General features: G+C 35.5%; 2 protein-coding genes across 2 annotated transcripts; one reads left to right on the forward strand and one right to left on the reverse strand.

The window, feature by feature from the left end:
- Positions 1-3,213: 3,213 nt before the first annotated feature.
- On the reverse strand, positions 3,214-3,954 carry LOC145099608 (uncharacterized). Its single transcript, XM_079037153.1, has one exon. It carries the CDS (start codon positions 3,952-3,954, stop codon positions 3,214-3,216), a length of 741 nt encoding a protein of 246 aa, XP_078893279.1.
- Positions 3,955-16,041: 12,087 nt separating this feature from the next.
- Positions 16,042-18,328, forward strand: LOC145097462 (transcription factor bHLH25-like). Its single transcript, XM_079035029.1, has 5 exons — positions 16,042-16,120; positions 16,337-16,409; positions 16,509-16,943; positions 17,108-17,368; positions 18,090-18,328. The coding sequence occupies exons 2-5, from the start codon at positions 16,377-16,379 to the stop codon at positions 18,156-18,158; spliced, it is 798 nt and encodes a 265-aa protein (XP_078891155.1). The 5' UTR covers positions 16,042-16,120; positions 16,337-16,376; the 3' UTR covers positions 18,159-18,328.
- Positions 18,329-18,564: the final 236 nt, after the last annotated feature.

Below are 18,564 nucleotides of genomic sequence, written 5' to 3' on the forward strand. Positions count from 1 at the left end.
ACGAAATGCCGATATGTATAGAAAAAGCGTGGTTCGAGTAGCATCTACTAGGTGACGTTTCGTTTAAATCCTCAAACCACACAAATATGAGCAGTGCATATTATGCGACATGTATGAGTTATGCACGCGTTGCGTTGTTCGAAATATCGGCTAGGAAGGCGTCACACAATGTGAACAGTGAGATTTCTTTGCAAGAATCACAAACTACCAAAAGCACATCATATGGAAAATAACAAAAATAACAATAAAATTCTGCAAGAATCTCAAACTACCAAAAGCACGTCATATGGAAAATAACAAAAATAACAATAAAATTTTAAAAACACCAAACTAAAAATAGACCAAACAAATAAAAACAAGTCTTTAATGAAACCAATAAGTAAATACTCTAAACCAAATGAGACCATTCCATGACGACACCAAAAACTTGATGTGTTAGATCTAATCTTAAAGTTATAACCGACTACATGTGAGACTTGTGTATTACACGAGTTGATTAAAAACAAAGTTAAATATCAATGTGTAAACATTAAACATTTTTTAAAGTAAAATTTTGAAATAAATACAAACTAAATAATGAATAAGTAAGTGATTCAACCTATAATAATAAAAAACTATTGACATATTTTAAATAATTATATTGAATATCAAGATGTAAACATTAAACATTTTTAAAGTAAACTTTCATAATAAATACAAAGACTATTAGTTCATATACTATAATCCATTTCTAAGTCTACTTCAACTTATTCGATATTAGTTTGTTCACTTGAATCAAGTGGCTACTTAGTAATTGGGACTAGAGATGACAAAATCCTACGGTTAGGTTATTGAAGTTGTTAACTTTAATATGTACGAGTGCATTAGATAACCAAAGATGTGCATCAAACTGATTAATATGACCATAAGGATCATTTGACCTAATAAAATCTTTCATGATACAAGCTTAATAGTAACTATTATATAGTTAATTGCATGATCATTATGTTAATTGTCTTAATAATTATAATGTTAGTGAATTAGACCAAGTTAAGTTAACTGGCTAGTATAGTAATCGATAAATATCACTAATATCCATTGCATTCTATTGGAATCCATCATAAGCGAAAGACATAAGCGAATCTATGTAAAAGCATCTTCATCTTATTTGTGTCTAAATATAATCTGTAGTTTTGTTTTCGTTTCTAGTTTAATTGAATTTAAACAAATCCCCCTTTTTACTTCACTGTTATTAGTCTAATTTACATGTGAATAATCTGATCTAATTCTACCCGTTCCGTTGTGTTCGAAACCCTTTCTTACCATAACTATACTATTACACTATTAGTACACTGCATATTGCGTGACAGTTTGGTTGAGATAAATTAGGATTTATAAATTTAAACTTGATAATTTTTATAGTATATAAATCACACATTAAGTTTTTGTCGTCGTTGCCTGGAAACAATTGCATTTAGTTCAGATTATTTATTTGTTAGTTGAACTTTATATATTGTTAATATTTAGTTTTTATGTTTATTTTAAAATGGATATGCCTGATATTATTCTCGAGCATGAGTTGCAGGAACTAAAGTTAATTAATTCAAAAAAAGATTTGGAGGTCCTAGAAAGATTACTAGAAGAAAAGGATTTTGGTGCTGAAAATGACCTTCAATTACTCGAAAGACTAATGGAAGAAGAACTAGAAAGATGAAGAGTTGAAATCTAGGAAACGTGACGCGATCTTTTACTGTCGTGATGCACACCCCTGTTCCAACATCGGTTATTCTGATGTTTGGGATGAAAGGTTCGTCTCTAGATAAAGTTTGGATGTACGATCTGTTTATGATCAATGTCCAACCAGCTGTACTTTTAGTCGAGATTTTGGAAAGCATTAAATTCAAGTTCGTATGGTCAATTTTATAAAGAAAGAATTAAATTTTATGGATTGGCTCAAAAGGAATATTGAATGTAGCGGAAGGATTGACAACACCAATATTAAGAGTTTATTAAGTTGGGAGTCTAACTTATGACTCACACAAAAGTAGTGCTTATTGGGAGGCAACTCGACATTTAAAAATTAGTTTTCATTATCTTTTCATTCTTAATTTTTAATTTTTGTTTAGTTTTGAATAAAATTTCTTTTGATGATTGTAACGTCCCAAAAATTTACTAGAGATTTTTCATTTGGAACCAGATTAATCGACTAAAACCTTTAACTTAAAAACAATAAGTGACAATCATTTGTTTGAAACCATAGTGTTATCAGAGTTGAATTATAGGACAACATAAATCATTATCTTCAATGCGTGTGTATAGCCCCGCCGAGCTCTTCTCACGAACAACCTGTAAAACATTTTATCCAAAACTATAAGCATAAGGTTAAGTGAGCTCCCCAATATACCACATATTCCATCATATATACAACGCATCCACACAAAGTTTTCGTCTCCAGCTTCGACCTGCTAACCTTCCTATCAACATTCATATAACATACAAAACAATCACATATGAAATAATGGGTCTACTCCAACCCTAAGTGAATGCTATGAGCTAAATCATAGTCTTATTGTAACACCATGTTTATTAAATAAATAAATAAACAAATTAATGAATGAATAATAGCCCTAAAATAAATAATTATATAACAAGGTGTTGGTTTCGAGGAGTTAACTAGTATAATTAAAAAGTTGGATGGGGGGGGGGTCAAAATGTAATTTCCAGATTAGTTTGTAAAGAATTTTGAAGGTTGAGGGTTGTTTAGTAAATTATGGGCTTATTATGAGAAGATTTTTAGAAGCTCAGGGCTGAATGGTAAATATTGGATTAAAGTTGAAAATATTTTATGGAGTCATCTGTGAACACTATTACAAACAGTATGGGATCTCCCCAAGGTGATGAACTAGGTCGTATAAAACCTTTGTCCAATATTTTCTGGAGTTGTATCATTAATTCTTTCATCTCTGTAGGCGCTAAACAACATGATGTTTTTGGAATTTGCGTTATACCATGCAATAATTCGATTCTAAATTCTACATGCCTCTCTGGTGGTAATCCTGGTAATTCATCCGGAAATACTTTAGGAAAGTCACCCACCATAGATATATCAATTATTGCCTTATTTTCCTTCTTTGCGTCGATCACATATGCCAAGAATGATGTACATCCCTTGGTTAGGCATTTTCTAGCCTTCATCATCATGACGAATCCAGACCTTACTCTACTCTTATCTTTTTACACCACGGAAGGTTCTCTTCCAAGGGGATTGATGCACACCATCTTCCTTCCGCATAAGATGTCCGCAAGGTTTTTACCCAACCAATCCATGCCCACAATTACGTCGAATTCGTATAAATCGAAAGGAAATAACGTTTCATGAATTTTGTTTCTGTTTAAGTTAATGGTTACGTTCTCTAACCTATTGTTAACAATTACATTCCTACCGCTGGCTACTTCTATTATAATATGGGAACTTGGCCTACGTGGTGATAATTTAAGCTTTCTACCAAATTCGTGCGATATAAAGGAGTGATATGCTCCTGAATCTAATAAAATCTTGGAAGGAACTTGATTTACCAGGAATGTACCTGAAGCAACATCAATCTCCTCCTTAGCTTCGTTAAGGGTCATTTGGTAGCTTCTACCCTTGGGCTTTATTGGCAGGATCTTTGAGGTTGGCTTTTCAGTATTTGGGTACTCTGCTTTCATGTGCCATTCTTCCCCGCAAGTGAAGCAAACTTTTCCTTTCACTGGGCAGTTTGTAGAGCTATGTTTCGACTTCTTGCGTTTGTAGCAGATGACATAATCGCCTAAATGATTTTTCTTGCATTGGTCGCACCACTTCCCTTCTTGGTTGCTCCTAGATTTGTTACTTGACTTTGAAAACTTGTTGTTGTTGTTGTTGTTTCCTAAGAATCCATCAACTTTCCTTTTCTCACCGACTTCAGCTTTGTCGGTAGTCCTCTTCTTAATCATGTTCTCAACAGACCATGCATCCTAGATAGCTGCCTCAAAAGTCGGTGTCTGCTTAACCGGCATAGAGTACTCCCATGGTAGTCCCTGGGAGTATCTATCAATCTTGGCCAGTTCATCGGGGACCACGCGCAGTTCGAATTTCATTTTGTTAGTGAAAGCATCGGTGTACTCTTCAACCGTCATGCTTACCTTTTTCAATGTTAGGAGTTGATTGTCCAACTCCAACAAGTCTTCAACAAAGCAAAATTTACACTTAAAGTGGGTTAATAAATCTTCCCATACCAGTTGCAACGAATTGTTAGGAATTAGCATTTTTCCCAACATGTCCCACCAACGGATCACTACACCTTTGAATTGTCTTACATCGTAGGTGGTTTGCAACTTGCAGATGCAATTGCATGTGAAGAAATCTAGTTCCATTTCCAAAATTTAGTCCATGACTCCATCTGGATCCTCTTTCCCACTAAAGGATGACGACTTGCAAGTAGTGAAGCCCTTATACTTGCATTATCCTCTAGGTTCATCATTCCTTCAAAACTCTGATTCTTTTGGTCCTTGATGACTCTTTGATTCATTGTTTCCTTCCTTGGCCATTGTTGCATGAGTAGAAACCGGTCTATTTTTGACTTGTTCAGCGACTATCGGTTCGTTGATCACTGGAGCTCCGCCTCTAGCATTTACCAGTTCTAGAGTTAAGAGATTCGTAAACTTAAGTCACTGCTGCTCTAGCAGGGTTTGCATCATTGCTCGAGCTTCTTCTATGGTGAACTGACCAGATCTGACTTCGACGTTCTGAGGTGCTGGACCTCCTTCGCTATTGACTACTCTACCGCCCATTGTGATCATCACGTCGTTCTATACACGTAGAAAATGAGTATTTTAGAATAACAATATTTTTACTTACTATATATATTTAGCACATAATGACAGTTAAGGCAGTTAGCAATTAAGGCGTCTTCCTATAGCTTGCTAGTGCTTGTTTCTATAGTAATTTAGGCATCTATCCTAAAGCATTCTATCACACAACTCCCCATTCATACTTAGCTTTTAAGTTTAAGTCTAGAAATCAAGCAAAATTCCTATTTCAGTTAAACTGATGCTCTGATACCAACTGTAACATCCCCTTAATTTCATAACCGATTAAAACTTTTTCTTTATGCTTTAAGTTGTTGTGTTGCCGAAAAACCCATTTTAAAACAACTGAGATAACATACGTTATTTCATCTTTGTTAAAATACCATGGATGTCAACATTAATATCCAAACATAGGGTACAACATAAAATAAAAAGGTCCTGAAATATATTACATGCTCATCTCTTATTTCACTTGGCATCCTAACTAGTTTCCATCAACCTTCGTTCAGCTACTTGTGATGCATATAAATTGAGTGGGCCCGGTTTGGGAAACCTAGATGCATAGGGTTTTCAAGCACATAATAATTTTAATGATAATAAATCATAATAACATCCTTGCAAACAAACATTATATGTGTATAGACTCTGATGTAAGACACCTACCTTGCCCAATCGATTCTTACAAATCCTAGTTCGACGATCATTTGGAAGAATCACCTTACTTGATGAATCGTCTGAGCAACTATTTGACTACACAGCTAAGGGAGTCCTTGGCCAGTGTAAGTCATATTAAGGCAATCAATGTATAAAGTATTTGATAAATACGATATCCCATTTTATCTACTTCTGTGGGTTATAAATCCACAATAGAAACATAATTCACTAGACCGCCTAGAATAGTCAAGTAGGTCATCTACTATGGTCGATGATCCATATATACTTGCTAGTTTTATGATATGGACCCGCCATTTCTGTCCATCCAAAAAGAGGAGGACTACTACACTCCGCTTTGATCTCACACTCTAACCAGAATGAGACCTGTCAGATACTCAACCTATTTGGCACTAAGTACCTTTTATAAAGTCTATGACGAACCCATATTATAACATAAAGGCAAATCCGATTTCCAACACATTTCTTATTAAGCAGTACTTTTATAGTACACAAATAACACATAGTATAATTAATACAATTAAGATTTAATACATAATTTTATTGAATTATGCTCTTGAAAGTAATTACGCACTCACCAGACAAAAATATGCGATTTAAGGTTAGGGCAACGCTTCACCTTAACACTTTAACTTTTCAAAAGACCTAGATTTAAATGGTACTAAGTCTTAGTCTATTTTCATATTTCTTGTGACTATAATATGATAGTCTAGATTCCTCAATAATCCTAATGTCTTCATCCAAATCTATCAAATAAGGAATAATCAGGTAGGATCATATCGGAGGTAGGGTCGATTTGGTATACAAAGTAAACTGTTTGGAAATCCCACTTTAAACACCTCACTAAATCCAGCCTAAACATCACTCTCGTAAGTAGATCAATCAATATAATGACTTGGAATCACTAATAAATCATATTTGTTGGTTCATAGTAACTACTATGACTATAAATGTAAGTTACACTTAAATTAACATAAATTTAGCCTAACTTATAGAGTTTTCTAGCGATAACTGGTAAATACGTGGAAAGTACTCTGACATGGGAACTTCTTTTTCTCCGGCTATCTGACTGTCACACCCCAAAACCGGAACGGCGGAAACGTTCTGGGGTGGATGACGTCATGTCAAATATCACAACACATGCATTATAGTAATCAAAGTACAACAACCATTGCATTAATAGTAATAGTTTTACATGGTTTACATTACAATACATCAAAGTAATACAAGTAAATATAAGTAAGTACAGCATGGTACTAAGCTATCTTCATCAACAGCTCCGGGGATGTACCTGTCTAATGCTAACCTGAGAATACAAGTTATTTGAAAAAGCGAGTATCAACATTTTTACAAATGCTGGTGAGTTCATAAGTATTAAGTGTCATTTTATCCAAATAACTTTAATAAAAGTGGTAGTTTTAGAGTATCCATTAAATTAGTGTCTTTTCTAGAAAATCCTATATTTTCTTTAATAAAAGCAGTCTTCTACCAAGACTGGACGGAGTTATGTGGTAAAAAGTCGTTTTCCCTTAATCGCTATCATTATCAAAATACAGAATTTGATTATTAAAGAAAGCAAGAGAAATCAGGGAAATAACATATGCCTCAGTAGTGAAGACTGCTGACTAAGGCAAAAGGAATCATAGACTCCAGGTGAGTATCGAACAAACGACATGCCTGGCTCAGTCTAACAAAGGGAGACACAGACCCTAGACGGTACCAAATGAAAGGTACGGCTAGTAAGGTCTAAAACAGAGAATACAGACCGCAGGCAGTATCAAATGAAAGATACAACTAGCAAGGTCTAAAAACAGAGAATACAGACCGCAGACAGTATCAAATGAAAGATACAGCTAGCAAGGTCTAAAAACAGTGTGACTCTGAGAGTGGGTTTCCAGCATACAGTGTAAATTGTTGGTGAAATACCGTTACCTTAAGGCCATGAATTATAAGGTAACCTGGGATACTCGTAACCATACTAACCGACACTAGAGTACCTGACACCCTACAAGCGTCTATAGAATATGACATTTGTTACCCCTTGGCTTGGTAGGCCGTGGACTGTAGCTAGCAGTCAGGGTGCGGGGGTGTCAATCTCGTATAGATATATACACACAATGCCTGCTCTCCCTACAGGAGACTCTGGTTACCAACTAGACGACGGAGAAGGCCATGTCCCGAAGATGCATCCCAAATAGTGGGTAGTGTGTTTCCAATATAAGTGTTGAACTAGAGGTAGAGACTCACAACTGAACTGACTAATGTAAAACCATATGACTATGCTTGCATACATAATATATAATTAATGATCAAACGACCTTCGGACGGACATCCGATCCCACCAGACCACATCTCAACGAAGAAAAGGAAATAGGGCGAACAAGCCTTCCTAAGTCCTTCAAACATTATTTATATGCATCTATACAAGCACAGGCATACATCTAACTATGTGGAAGTGTTATCAGGTATAAGTGTATAATGAAGTGGGGGCATTCTCAAGTATAAGTGTATCACGAAGTGGAGGCGTTCTCAAGTATAAGTGTGTCACGAAGTGGAGGCGTTCTTAAGTATAAGTGTATCACAAAGTGGAGGCGTTCTCAAGTATAAGTGTATCACGAAGTGGAGACGTTCTCAAGTATAAGTGTATCACGAAGTGGATGCGTTCTCAAGTATAAGTGTATCACGAAGTGGAGGTATTAACTAAACAGAAATAACGCAGTGGTATCTTAACCAAGTAGAAGTATAAAAACATAGACGAAAACTTTGGAAAAAAAACCTTTATATATTAAGATAATCATGACTTTGTATTCCTTTGTAAAATAAGTTTGAAAATCTTTAAAAATCCTTTGAAAGCCTTTCATAAACAAGTTTAAAATGAAACTTTGATTAAACATCATAAGTAAAAGCTGAACAAATAACTATGTTTTTAGAAAACCATTTACAGTGTCATTCTCGGTAAAACAGTTAACAGTGTGGTAAATCCTTGTGCATGCGGGTTATCAGTCACATGTGATTGATATGATAACTGGCATGTTTAACTTGTATCCCCCCTCTATAAAACATGTAAAAACATTTAAAAGGTTCATTCAGGGGTATGAACTCACCTGGTGTAAGTGGATCCGACGAAGGTGCCGGTTGGGTGCTCGGTGTCAAGTAAAGACTTGGACACACTTAGTGACCTATTTAACATATGATAACATATGTTCACATACAATTAGTACATTTAATAATAATCAAACAAGTATACGCACACTAAAGAGCGGAAAACAGTTTGGTTAAGTGTTTGGGGTGTCCCGGGTAACATTTAAGGGTGTGAATGGCTTAGGAATGGAGTTTACTCTCCAAGAGTAAACTCTCTATATGGTGTTTACGACCCTGGGACAACTCCCCATGATTTTACGGCCGTAAACTCATGGTGAGGGGTTTCTAGGATGTTTTAAGGCTTTAACTTCTTCATGGAATTTTGCTAGGTCCAAAACTAAATTGTATGAAGGGATTTAAGGCTTTTATAGGGACAATATGGGAGTTTACAGCCCATGAACCACCCCTATGGGAGTTCACGGCCGTGAACTCCTATCCTTTGATTTTGTGGAAGTTTAAAGTCCCTAATTCACTTCTAGTAATTTGTAATAAAGGTCAAAGGCCATTTGGGGAACAAAAACCATCTTTCGACATAGTTTGGGGGTGTTTACGGCCTAGGCACTTGATTGGGCCGTAAACTCCAATTTACCCCATATTTCCTTGTGTTTGAATGTTCTAAACCCGAAATAGCAAGTCCCTAATTTATGTATTAAGCCTAAGGATGGTTTGGGAGTGTTTTTGGGGCATTTTTACAAGCATAAGAGGTGTTTACGGCCTAAGCATGTGCTTGGGTCGTAAAATCTCTTTTAGGCCCTAAAACTTTGTGTTTTCATGTTTAAACACTCCTAGATAAATTCCTTAATTGGTTCCTAGGCTCAACGGGACAAACTTGGGTCATTTTGGCCTTATTTAAGGGGTTTACGACCTAAGGAGGATCTTAGGCCGTAAACTCCACTCTGACAGCTTCTAAGGTTGATTTTTGGGGTATAATCACAAGCCAAGATGTTTAGAATAGGTTAGGGTACAAGAACTTACAATATGGAGGCGGAAACTTGCACTCAAACACAAGTATCAGAGCATTGTTTATAGTGAGCTAAGTATATTAATTCATAAAAGATATACAACCTATAAATACATAGGGATAAAACACTCTGACCAAGAATTATACTTTAAAATATAACCATATTTTACCAAAGTATAAAAACATCCAGAATCTAAACACTCGAACACAAGTATCACAAGAAGAACAAGAATAAAAGTCTTCGGATGTTGAGCATTACCGTCAAACCTGGGCAGTTATGTAATCGTAAGCTGGAATAAATGTAACCTGATCAACTACATTCATTTGAGATGCGATGAACATGTGCTTGGGAGTGATAGTGGTGTTACAACAGGTCTGAAACTTACCAACTAGGAATGTTAGAGCCAAACATAAAGTTAAAATACTATAGGAGTATTTTAGAACACTAAAAGACTCACACTAATCCCAGAATCATGTTCAGAAGATAAGAAAGCACACAAGAATTAAAATACCATAGGGGTATTTCAGGATCCATAACTAACCTTGTGTGAAGAACTAAAAAGATCCTTATTGATATACCTACAACTACAGAGGGTATACTCCCAAGGTCATATATAATAAGGATCCCATAGGCTAAGAATGTGTGGTTTCGGTCTACTTCCTTTTACTCGTTGGGATGTGGATCTAGAGTAGTATCACATATTCGAAGGCCTATCGGATCTAAGCTATATATGATTTGTACACCCTGTGTAATCGTAGCAGGACTCGATATGGATCGTCCAGTGAAATGTTAATAATCTTTTAGGATTCTTTAGACATTTCCATTCTCGCACGAACCCTGTAGACAACCCTATCCACTTCAGTGCTTGACAGAAGAGTTGATGTAGACCCAGAAGAGGTTCATGGAGAAGATTTCCTGTTGGGAAATAAATGAACTGGGTCGAGACTATTGAATTCACCAAGTGCCTATATCTTTTTAGGGACATCGGTGAGAAACTCGCCTAAACTTCCGAGATTTCCAGTCATCCATCATGAAGTGACGACACCTAGAGTCGGATTCGGAAGTAAGGCGGAGTAGAAATTCAATATGTCTTCACAAGAGAAGAACCCTAGGTAACTACCCGAAGGAAGCCAACGTCGATTTCAGTCAAAGATATGAGGCAGACAGAGGGAGCCAGTACATGGAACCCGAGAATTGTCTTTTCCTCGTGTTCGTCACACTAATAAACCCATAAAATAATACAATATAGTGAGTTAGTGATTACACTACTCACGCTATGTATTAGGTAAATCGTCGTTTCCCGTTGCCAGTAACACGATTAGAGCGGATCCCCACACCTCTATTGAGAATATTTAGCCATAAGCCTTCATAAGCCTCTCTTTCCGCGGTTTCGTTCCGAACTGTTCTCAAATCTCTCCAGGCCGGAGAGTGAAACCTTTCCCGGTATAAAAGGTAACTTAGTAGGAACGACTCCCATCTTATGGCCTTTTTCCGATACTCACACTCCTACCTTGTACACCAGGACTACATCATAGGGATGTAGGTCGACACTCAGACACTCAGACATAGGGATGTAGGTCGACACTCTTGGAGAGTAAACTCCATTCCTAAGCCATTCACACCCTTAAATGTTACCCGGGACACCCCAAACACTTAACCAAAGTGTTTTCCGCTCTTTAGTGTGCGTATACTTGTTTGATTATTATTAAATGTACTAATTGTATGTGAACATATGTTATCATATGTTAAATAGGTCACTAAGTGTGTCCAAGTCTTTACTTGACACCGAGCACCCAACCGGCACCTTCGTCGGATCCACTTACACCAGGTGAGTTCATACCCCTGAATGAACCTTTTAAATGTTTTTACATGTTTTATAGAGGGGGGATACAAGTTAAACATGCCAGTTATCATATCAATCACATGTGACTGATAACCCGCATGCACAAGGATTTACCACACTGTTAACTGTTTTACCGAGAATGACACTGTAAATGGTTTTCTAAAAACATAGTTATTTGTTCAGCTTTTACTTATGATGTTTAATCAAAGTTTCATTTTAAACTTGTTTATGAAAGGCTTTCAAAGGATTTTTAAAGATTTTCAAACTTATTTTACAAAGGAATACAAAGTCATGATTATCTTAATATATAAAGGTTTTTTTTTCCAAAGTTTTCGTCTATGTTTTTATACTTCTACTTGGTTAAGATACCACTGCGTTATTTCTGTTTAGTTAATACCTCCACTTCGTGATACACTTATACTTGAGAACGCCTCCACTTCGTGATACACTTATACTTGAGAACGTCTCCACTTCGTGATACACTTATACTTGAGAACGTCTCCACTTCGTGATACACTTATACTTGAGAACGCCTCCATTTCGTGATACACTTATACTTGAGAACGCCTCCACTTCGTGACACACTTATACTTGAGAACGCCTCCACTTCGTGATACACTTATACTTGAGAATGCCCCCACTTCATTATACACTTATACCTGATAACACTTCCACATAGTTAGATGTATGCCTGTGCTTGTATAGATGCATATAAATAATGTTTGAAGGACTTAGGAATGCTTGTTCGCCATATTTCCTTTTCTTCGTTGAGATGTGGTCTGGTGGGATCGGATGTCCGTCCGAAGGTCGTTTGTTCATTAATTATATATTATGTATGCAAGCATAGTCATATGGGTTTACATTAGTCAGTTCAGTTGTGAGTCTCTACCTCTAGTTCAACACTTATATTGGAAACACACTACCCACTATTTGGGATGCATCTTCAGGACATGGCCTTCTCCGTCGTCTAGTTGGTAACCAGAGTCTCCTATAGGGAGAGCAGGCATTGTGTGTATAGATCTATACGAGGTTGACACCCCCGCACCCTGACTGCTAGCTACAGTCCACGGCCTACCAAGCTAAGGGGTAACAAATGTCATATTCTATAGACGCTTGTAGGGCGTCATGTACTCTAGTGTCGGTTAGTATGGTTACGAGTATCCCAGGTTACCTTATAATTCATGGCCTTAAGGTAACGGTATTTCACCAGCAATTTACACTGTATGCTGGAAACCCACTCTCAGAGTCACACTGTTTTTAGACCTTGCTAGCTGTATCTTTCATTTGATACTGTCTGCGGTCTGTATTCTCTGTTTTTAGACCTTGCTAGTTGTATCTTTCATTTGATACTGTCTGCGGTCTGTATTCTCTGTTTTAGACCTTACTAGCCGTACCTTTCATTTGGTACCGTCTGGGGTCTGTGTCTCCCTTTGTTAGACTGAGCCAGGCGTGTCGTTTGTTCGATACTCTCCTGGAGTCTATGATTCCTTTTGCCTTAGTCAGCAGTCTTCACTACTGAGGCATATGTTATTTCCCTGATTTCTCTTGCTTTCTTTAATAATCAAATTTTGTATTTTGATAATGATAACGATTAAGGGAAAACAACTTTTTACCACATAACTCCGTCCAGTCTTGGTAGAAGATTGCTTTTATTAAAGAAAATATAGGATTTTTTGGAAAAGACACTAATTTAATGGATACTCTAAAACTACCACTTTTATTAAAGTTATTTGGATAAAATGACACTTAATACTTATGAACTCACCAGCATTTGTAAAAATACTGATACTCGCTTTTTCAAATAACTTGTATTCTCAGGTTAGCATTAGACAGGTAAATCCCCGGAGCTGTTGATGAAGATAGCTTAGTACCATGCTATACTTACTTATATTTACTTGTATTACTTTGATGTATTGTAATGTAAACCATGTAAAACTATTACTATTAATGCAATGGTTGTTGTACTTTGATTACTATAATGCATGTGTTGTGATACTTGACATGACGTCATCCACCCCAGAACGTTTCCGCCGTTCCGGTTTTGGGGTGTGACACTGACGTTGCAGGGCCTCACTAAAGTAGTCGGGAAACTAGGGAGTAAATGGGACAAAAGGTACAAAGAATTCCAGAGAGAATATGAAGGAATGGGGTGAGAAGAATGTTGAATTTCAAAGGTTTATATAGGCAAAATCTGTGGGCGCGCCGTGCGCAAGCTAGGTCGCACCATGCACATGGTCGGAAGAGGGTGACGTGGCGTTGTTTGAGTGGTGGCACATGGTGAGTTTCTGGTGGGGCTGCGTCAGGATGTCGGTGCGCGTCGTGCCCTATGTCTGCATGCATACACTTAAATTTCTTAGAAACTTTATATAATACGAGCTCCATTTTCGACACTTTTTATATGCACATGTAGCTACTGATGAGTACTACAACTTTCGTTTAGACTCCGTCGGCTATTTCTCACTTTATTTTTAATTCTATATTTTTGACAGACTTAGACTATTAAAGTCCATATAAAAATTATAACTCTCTCGAATGATATCCGTTCTCGATTGTCTTTATATCGACGGGTAGGTATTGACGAGATCTTCAACTTTTGTTTAGATCTTTTTTCCTAACAATCGACCGATTTTAATTTCGATTTCTGAACCGTATACTGGTACGTTGAAACTTCGAAAAATCATAATTTCCTCTCACGAAGTCAGATATGGACATTCTTTATATCGACGGTGATATGATTCCTCGTCCCTGGTGATAAGCTTCCTCATCGCTAGTGATGGGTACCCTTGACGGAATTGACGGAAGGGGAGTAAAAGCCGATGAAGTCGACGGAAGGCTATGGTAATCGTCGGTGGAATTTTACAGAGAAAACTGAAAGCCAGTAGACCAACCGTCGCTACTAAAGGCGTCACCGCTATTGCTATGTATAACACATGTTTTCAGCTGTTATATTAGGCACAATATCAAATGCTAATGTTTAATAGCAGGGATTCAAACGGATCGAGAGTCAATGAACATTAGTGACGACGGCTTTAACGACGACAACCATCTTTAGCGGCGACATCTAACACGAAAGTTAGATGTTGCCACTAAAGGTTGTTGTCGCCGCTAAAGGCGTCTCTACTAATTCCTATTGTTCTTGTAGTGGAAACAATCTATGAGTTAAGGGAATGACAACACATACAAAAAAGTTGGGTGGAGAAGAGAGGTTGAGGTTAGGGAGTGATAGACCCACCACCTTACCCCAAAGATCCATGATAGCAAACTAAAATTGAAATTGAAATTTTAAAAAGTCAAAACTCTTAATAAAAAAATTGTTCAACGAACTAAACTTGACGATCGATATTTGAAAGATTAACAACTTTTATGCATAATTTTTGTTATATATATATATATATATATATATATATATATATATATATATATATATATATATATATATATATATATATATATATATATATATATATATATAAGAAAAGTGAATATACCTTTAATGGTATATAAACTTAGGTATCCAAATACACCATAATATATCGTTTTGTTTGATATATTCACTATAATGTTCATAAACTTCAATCCCTAACTTGATTTACTTTCAAGATTTTTGAAATTTCACTATTATCTTTCTCTTATATCATATCTTTTTGCCGAACACCTACCAGACTATATATATTGTAGTTGAAAATGAAAATTATGTAAGAGGAAGATAAATGTGTAATTTATAAAAATCATGGAAGTTAATCAATTTAGAAGTTAAATTATAAGAACATTGGACAATTATAATGTATTATATGATACAAAATGACGTAGGATGATGAGTTTGAGTATCTAATCTTATATACCGTTAAAGGTATTTTCACTTTTCCATATATATATATATATATATATATATATATATATATATATATATATATATATATATATATATATATATATATATATATATATATATATATATTGCATGTTACATTATGTATTATGTATTGTAGCTATATGCAGCTAGAATTAATAGTCTTATCTTTTAACTACTTTTAAAAAACTAACAATACTTTGAAGCAAATGTAAAATAGGATAGAAAAAGACGAATAGCCTATATAGAATACTAAAGGAAATTAGCCTCGTGATAATAAAATAAGTCATCTACAATTTTTTTAAATTCTATTAAGTTGTTTAAAGGTGAATTGACCAAATAAAATATTAACGTTGTGGTGAGGGGTCTTCAAAAGTTCTTGGATTTATCATTGAAGTCTTCCAAAATTGGTGCTGTGTTGGTTTTATTCTCCTGTTTCTGTTTTTCCTTTTCTGTGTCTGCTTGTTATATATATGCTCTTTCGGTTTGTACTGTTGCTAGTTTCCATTTATTATTATTATTATTTTTATTTTTATTAATATTGTTGCATCTATTAATATTACAAGAGAAATAATTATTTTACATTGAAAATGTTTTGAAAATAACATGTCATCATCTCCCATAACGTGTGATTAATTGGCTTTCTTTGACCATACATCTAAGCATAAAATTAAAATATTATATGGTAATTCGCACGTTTCTGGAAGCAAGTGATAAGTAATTCCTTTCAACATGACTTCAGGCTACAATATAAACACCAATGAATTTCACTCTTTCTAATTTGAATAGACAAGACAAAGCTTACCTAATAAATTTAAGCTACACTTTCACGTTTTTCGAAAGGTAAATCTTTCACCCATCTCATGATATCAGTCTCACTAAAATTAAGGATTATCTTCATGATCTGACTCATAACTATCCATGAAGATCATTCTTTGAAAAGCTCAATATCGAGAGCTTCATATATAGTAGTAATCAACCCATATCATCAGTTCTTTCTTTCTTGATCAGTATAGCAAAGCTTACCCGATATATTTATGGCTGTATTTATTATCGCAGGTTATCCTAGGAGTTGAACATAATAAGCTCCGAAGCAGTGATGGATATGTCACCGGTTTGGTTATCAGAAATTGTAAGCAACATACTTTCACTTCGCTTATCTTTATTTTATCAGGATACAAAATATAATCTTGATGAATTTATTTTAACGGATTATGGATCTATATTGTAGGAAATCGAAAATACCGATCAGATTTGCAATCTTTATGAAACCATTAATAACTTCAGTGTTGATTCATTCTCCTCACAACACTATACAGAAAACAACCAATCATCTCACTCTCAACATTGCGAAATCAAACTTCCGAAGGTAGAAGAGACGCACAGTAATATCAACAGACAATATCTAACATTTGAGCCGATTCTTGCTACTAGTCTTCCGTCATCAAACACTTTTACCATTTCTTTTGGAGAACTAAAACCTAAAAAAGAAATCTTCCATCTTCATGATTCACTTGGGTACGAAGCTTCTGATGCCACAAAGTTTACCACCATCTCCAAGAATCCGGTTCAGACACAAGATCATGTTTTGGCAGAGAGGAAGAAAAGAGAAAGGTTGAATCAGCAGTTCATTTCTTTATCTGCTCTCCTTCCTAACCCTAAGAAGGTACGTATATGTTTTTCTTTTTATTGAAACCTTAATTATATTTATCATCATATCTAGTTATCTACCTTCCTCAAACAACTTAAGTTTACCCTTTTCCGTACAATCAAATCATAAAAGTCTTGGAGATTATATAGAAATCTAAGTGTAATATTCTCAATCTGTAGATGGACAAAGCATCTGTATTGGAAGATGCAACTAATTACATAAAAGAACTTCAAAATCGGGTGAAGGAACTCGAGGGATTATCTCCTGATATTGAAGTTGTGATGACAGGAAGAACTGTGCTTGTAAGAATTCAAAGTCAAAAAAAATCTTCTTCCTTGGTGAAAGCGTTAACGCAAATGCAGAATCTTGGACTATCGATCATCAGTAGCTGTGCCATGCCTTTTGCTAACACCACCCTTCTAATCAATATTGTTGCTCAGGTACATAGTTTTTAAAATCCTGATCATGATCCATGATACCATGAGAGAATTAGTCGTTAGCTCTCATAATTAATCATAAAATTTGATTTATAGGAGTGTACTATGGTGGGTGCTTAGCTTGCATATGTTATGGAAGCTCTACCGCTCTACGTGTGTATGATTTGCGAGGCTAAAAATAAATTAGATACTTGACGTGAAATTAATCAATTTGATCAAAATATATGTCGATATTGCTGACAGGTCATTTAGATTTTATAGAACTACCAATTTTATGTCTCTAAAGATATTATAGCATCTATAATGGTGAGTTCAATGAGAGAGTTGAATGAGTTGGCAAGTCCATGTCATTCAATGGATGAAACTCAACTATTATGAGATGCCACATTGACATTTAATGGATTTGGAGTTCAATGACTATTGAACTCTTCAATGGAAAAAAAGAAAGTTTATTTCTTAAATATTTACTATAAATAACAACTTTGTAAAGTTCAATGCATTGTAGAGAAAAAAAATAGAGTTATATGAATTGTAGAATGATGATGTTGCAATCCAACATTTAGTTATGTTCTCTACATGAAAATGCATAAATTTTGAAATCAAGTATTTCTGACGTTTCGTTACTTCTTTTCTTTGATCATGTTTGTGCACGCATTCAAACGCAATTTAGTATTTGCATCAACGTTTAATATGTTGTGCTGTTATCTTTAATTTATTGGCGCAGATTGAGGATGAATTTCGTATTACATCAACCGAACTTGTAAAGCACCTGCAACTCGCTATTGAACTTTGATGAAACCCAATTATAAGTGTTAGTGTTTTGTATACTTAGCTATTAACCCATGTTGTACTTTTATATCATGCATCGGCCCAAGGCTCTTTGTAATTTGTATATATACTTGTAATGTATCATTTTGGAAGGCAATCGATATAATCGTTAGTTCGAAAACAAGGTATCCAGCCGTATCCATAATATATCTCCATCATATATTTCTATTCTCTCTTCTCTCTCTTGCTCGCAGAGGCTTCTTCCATATGCCGAAACTCTAATGGCTTCCAAACACTTCTCGGCTTCTTGCCTTCTTCTTCTCATCTCTCATCCATGACTAAAAGCCAAAACAAATTTACACACAAAGCATGAGGGATTACATATATCATTTTCCACATCTCTCTTGTTCTTGACCTTAAAAAGTTAAACT

Source organism: Lactuca serriola, chromosome 4, assembly GCF_051521515.1.
Source record: "Lactuca serriola cultivar US96UC23 chromosome 4, Lser_US96UC23_V15, whole genome shotgun sequence".
Classification (NCBI taxonomy): domain Eukaryota; kingdom Viridiplantae; phylum Streptophyta; class Magnoliopsida; order Asterales; family Asteraceae; genus Lactuca; species Lactuca serriola.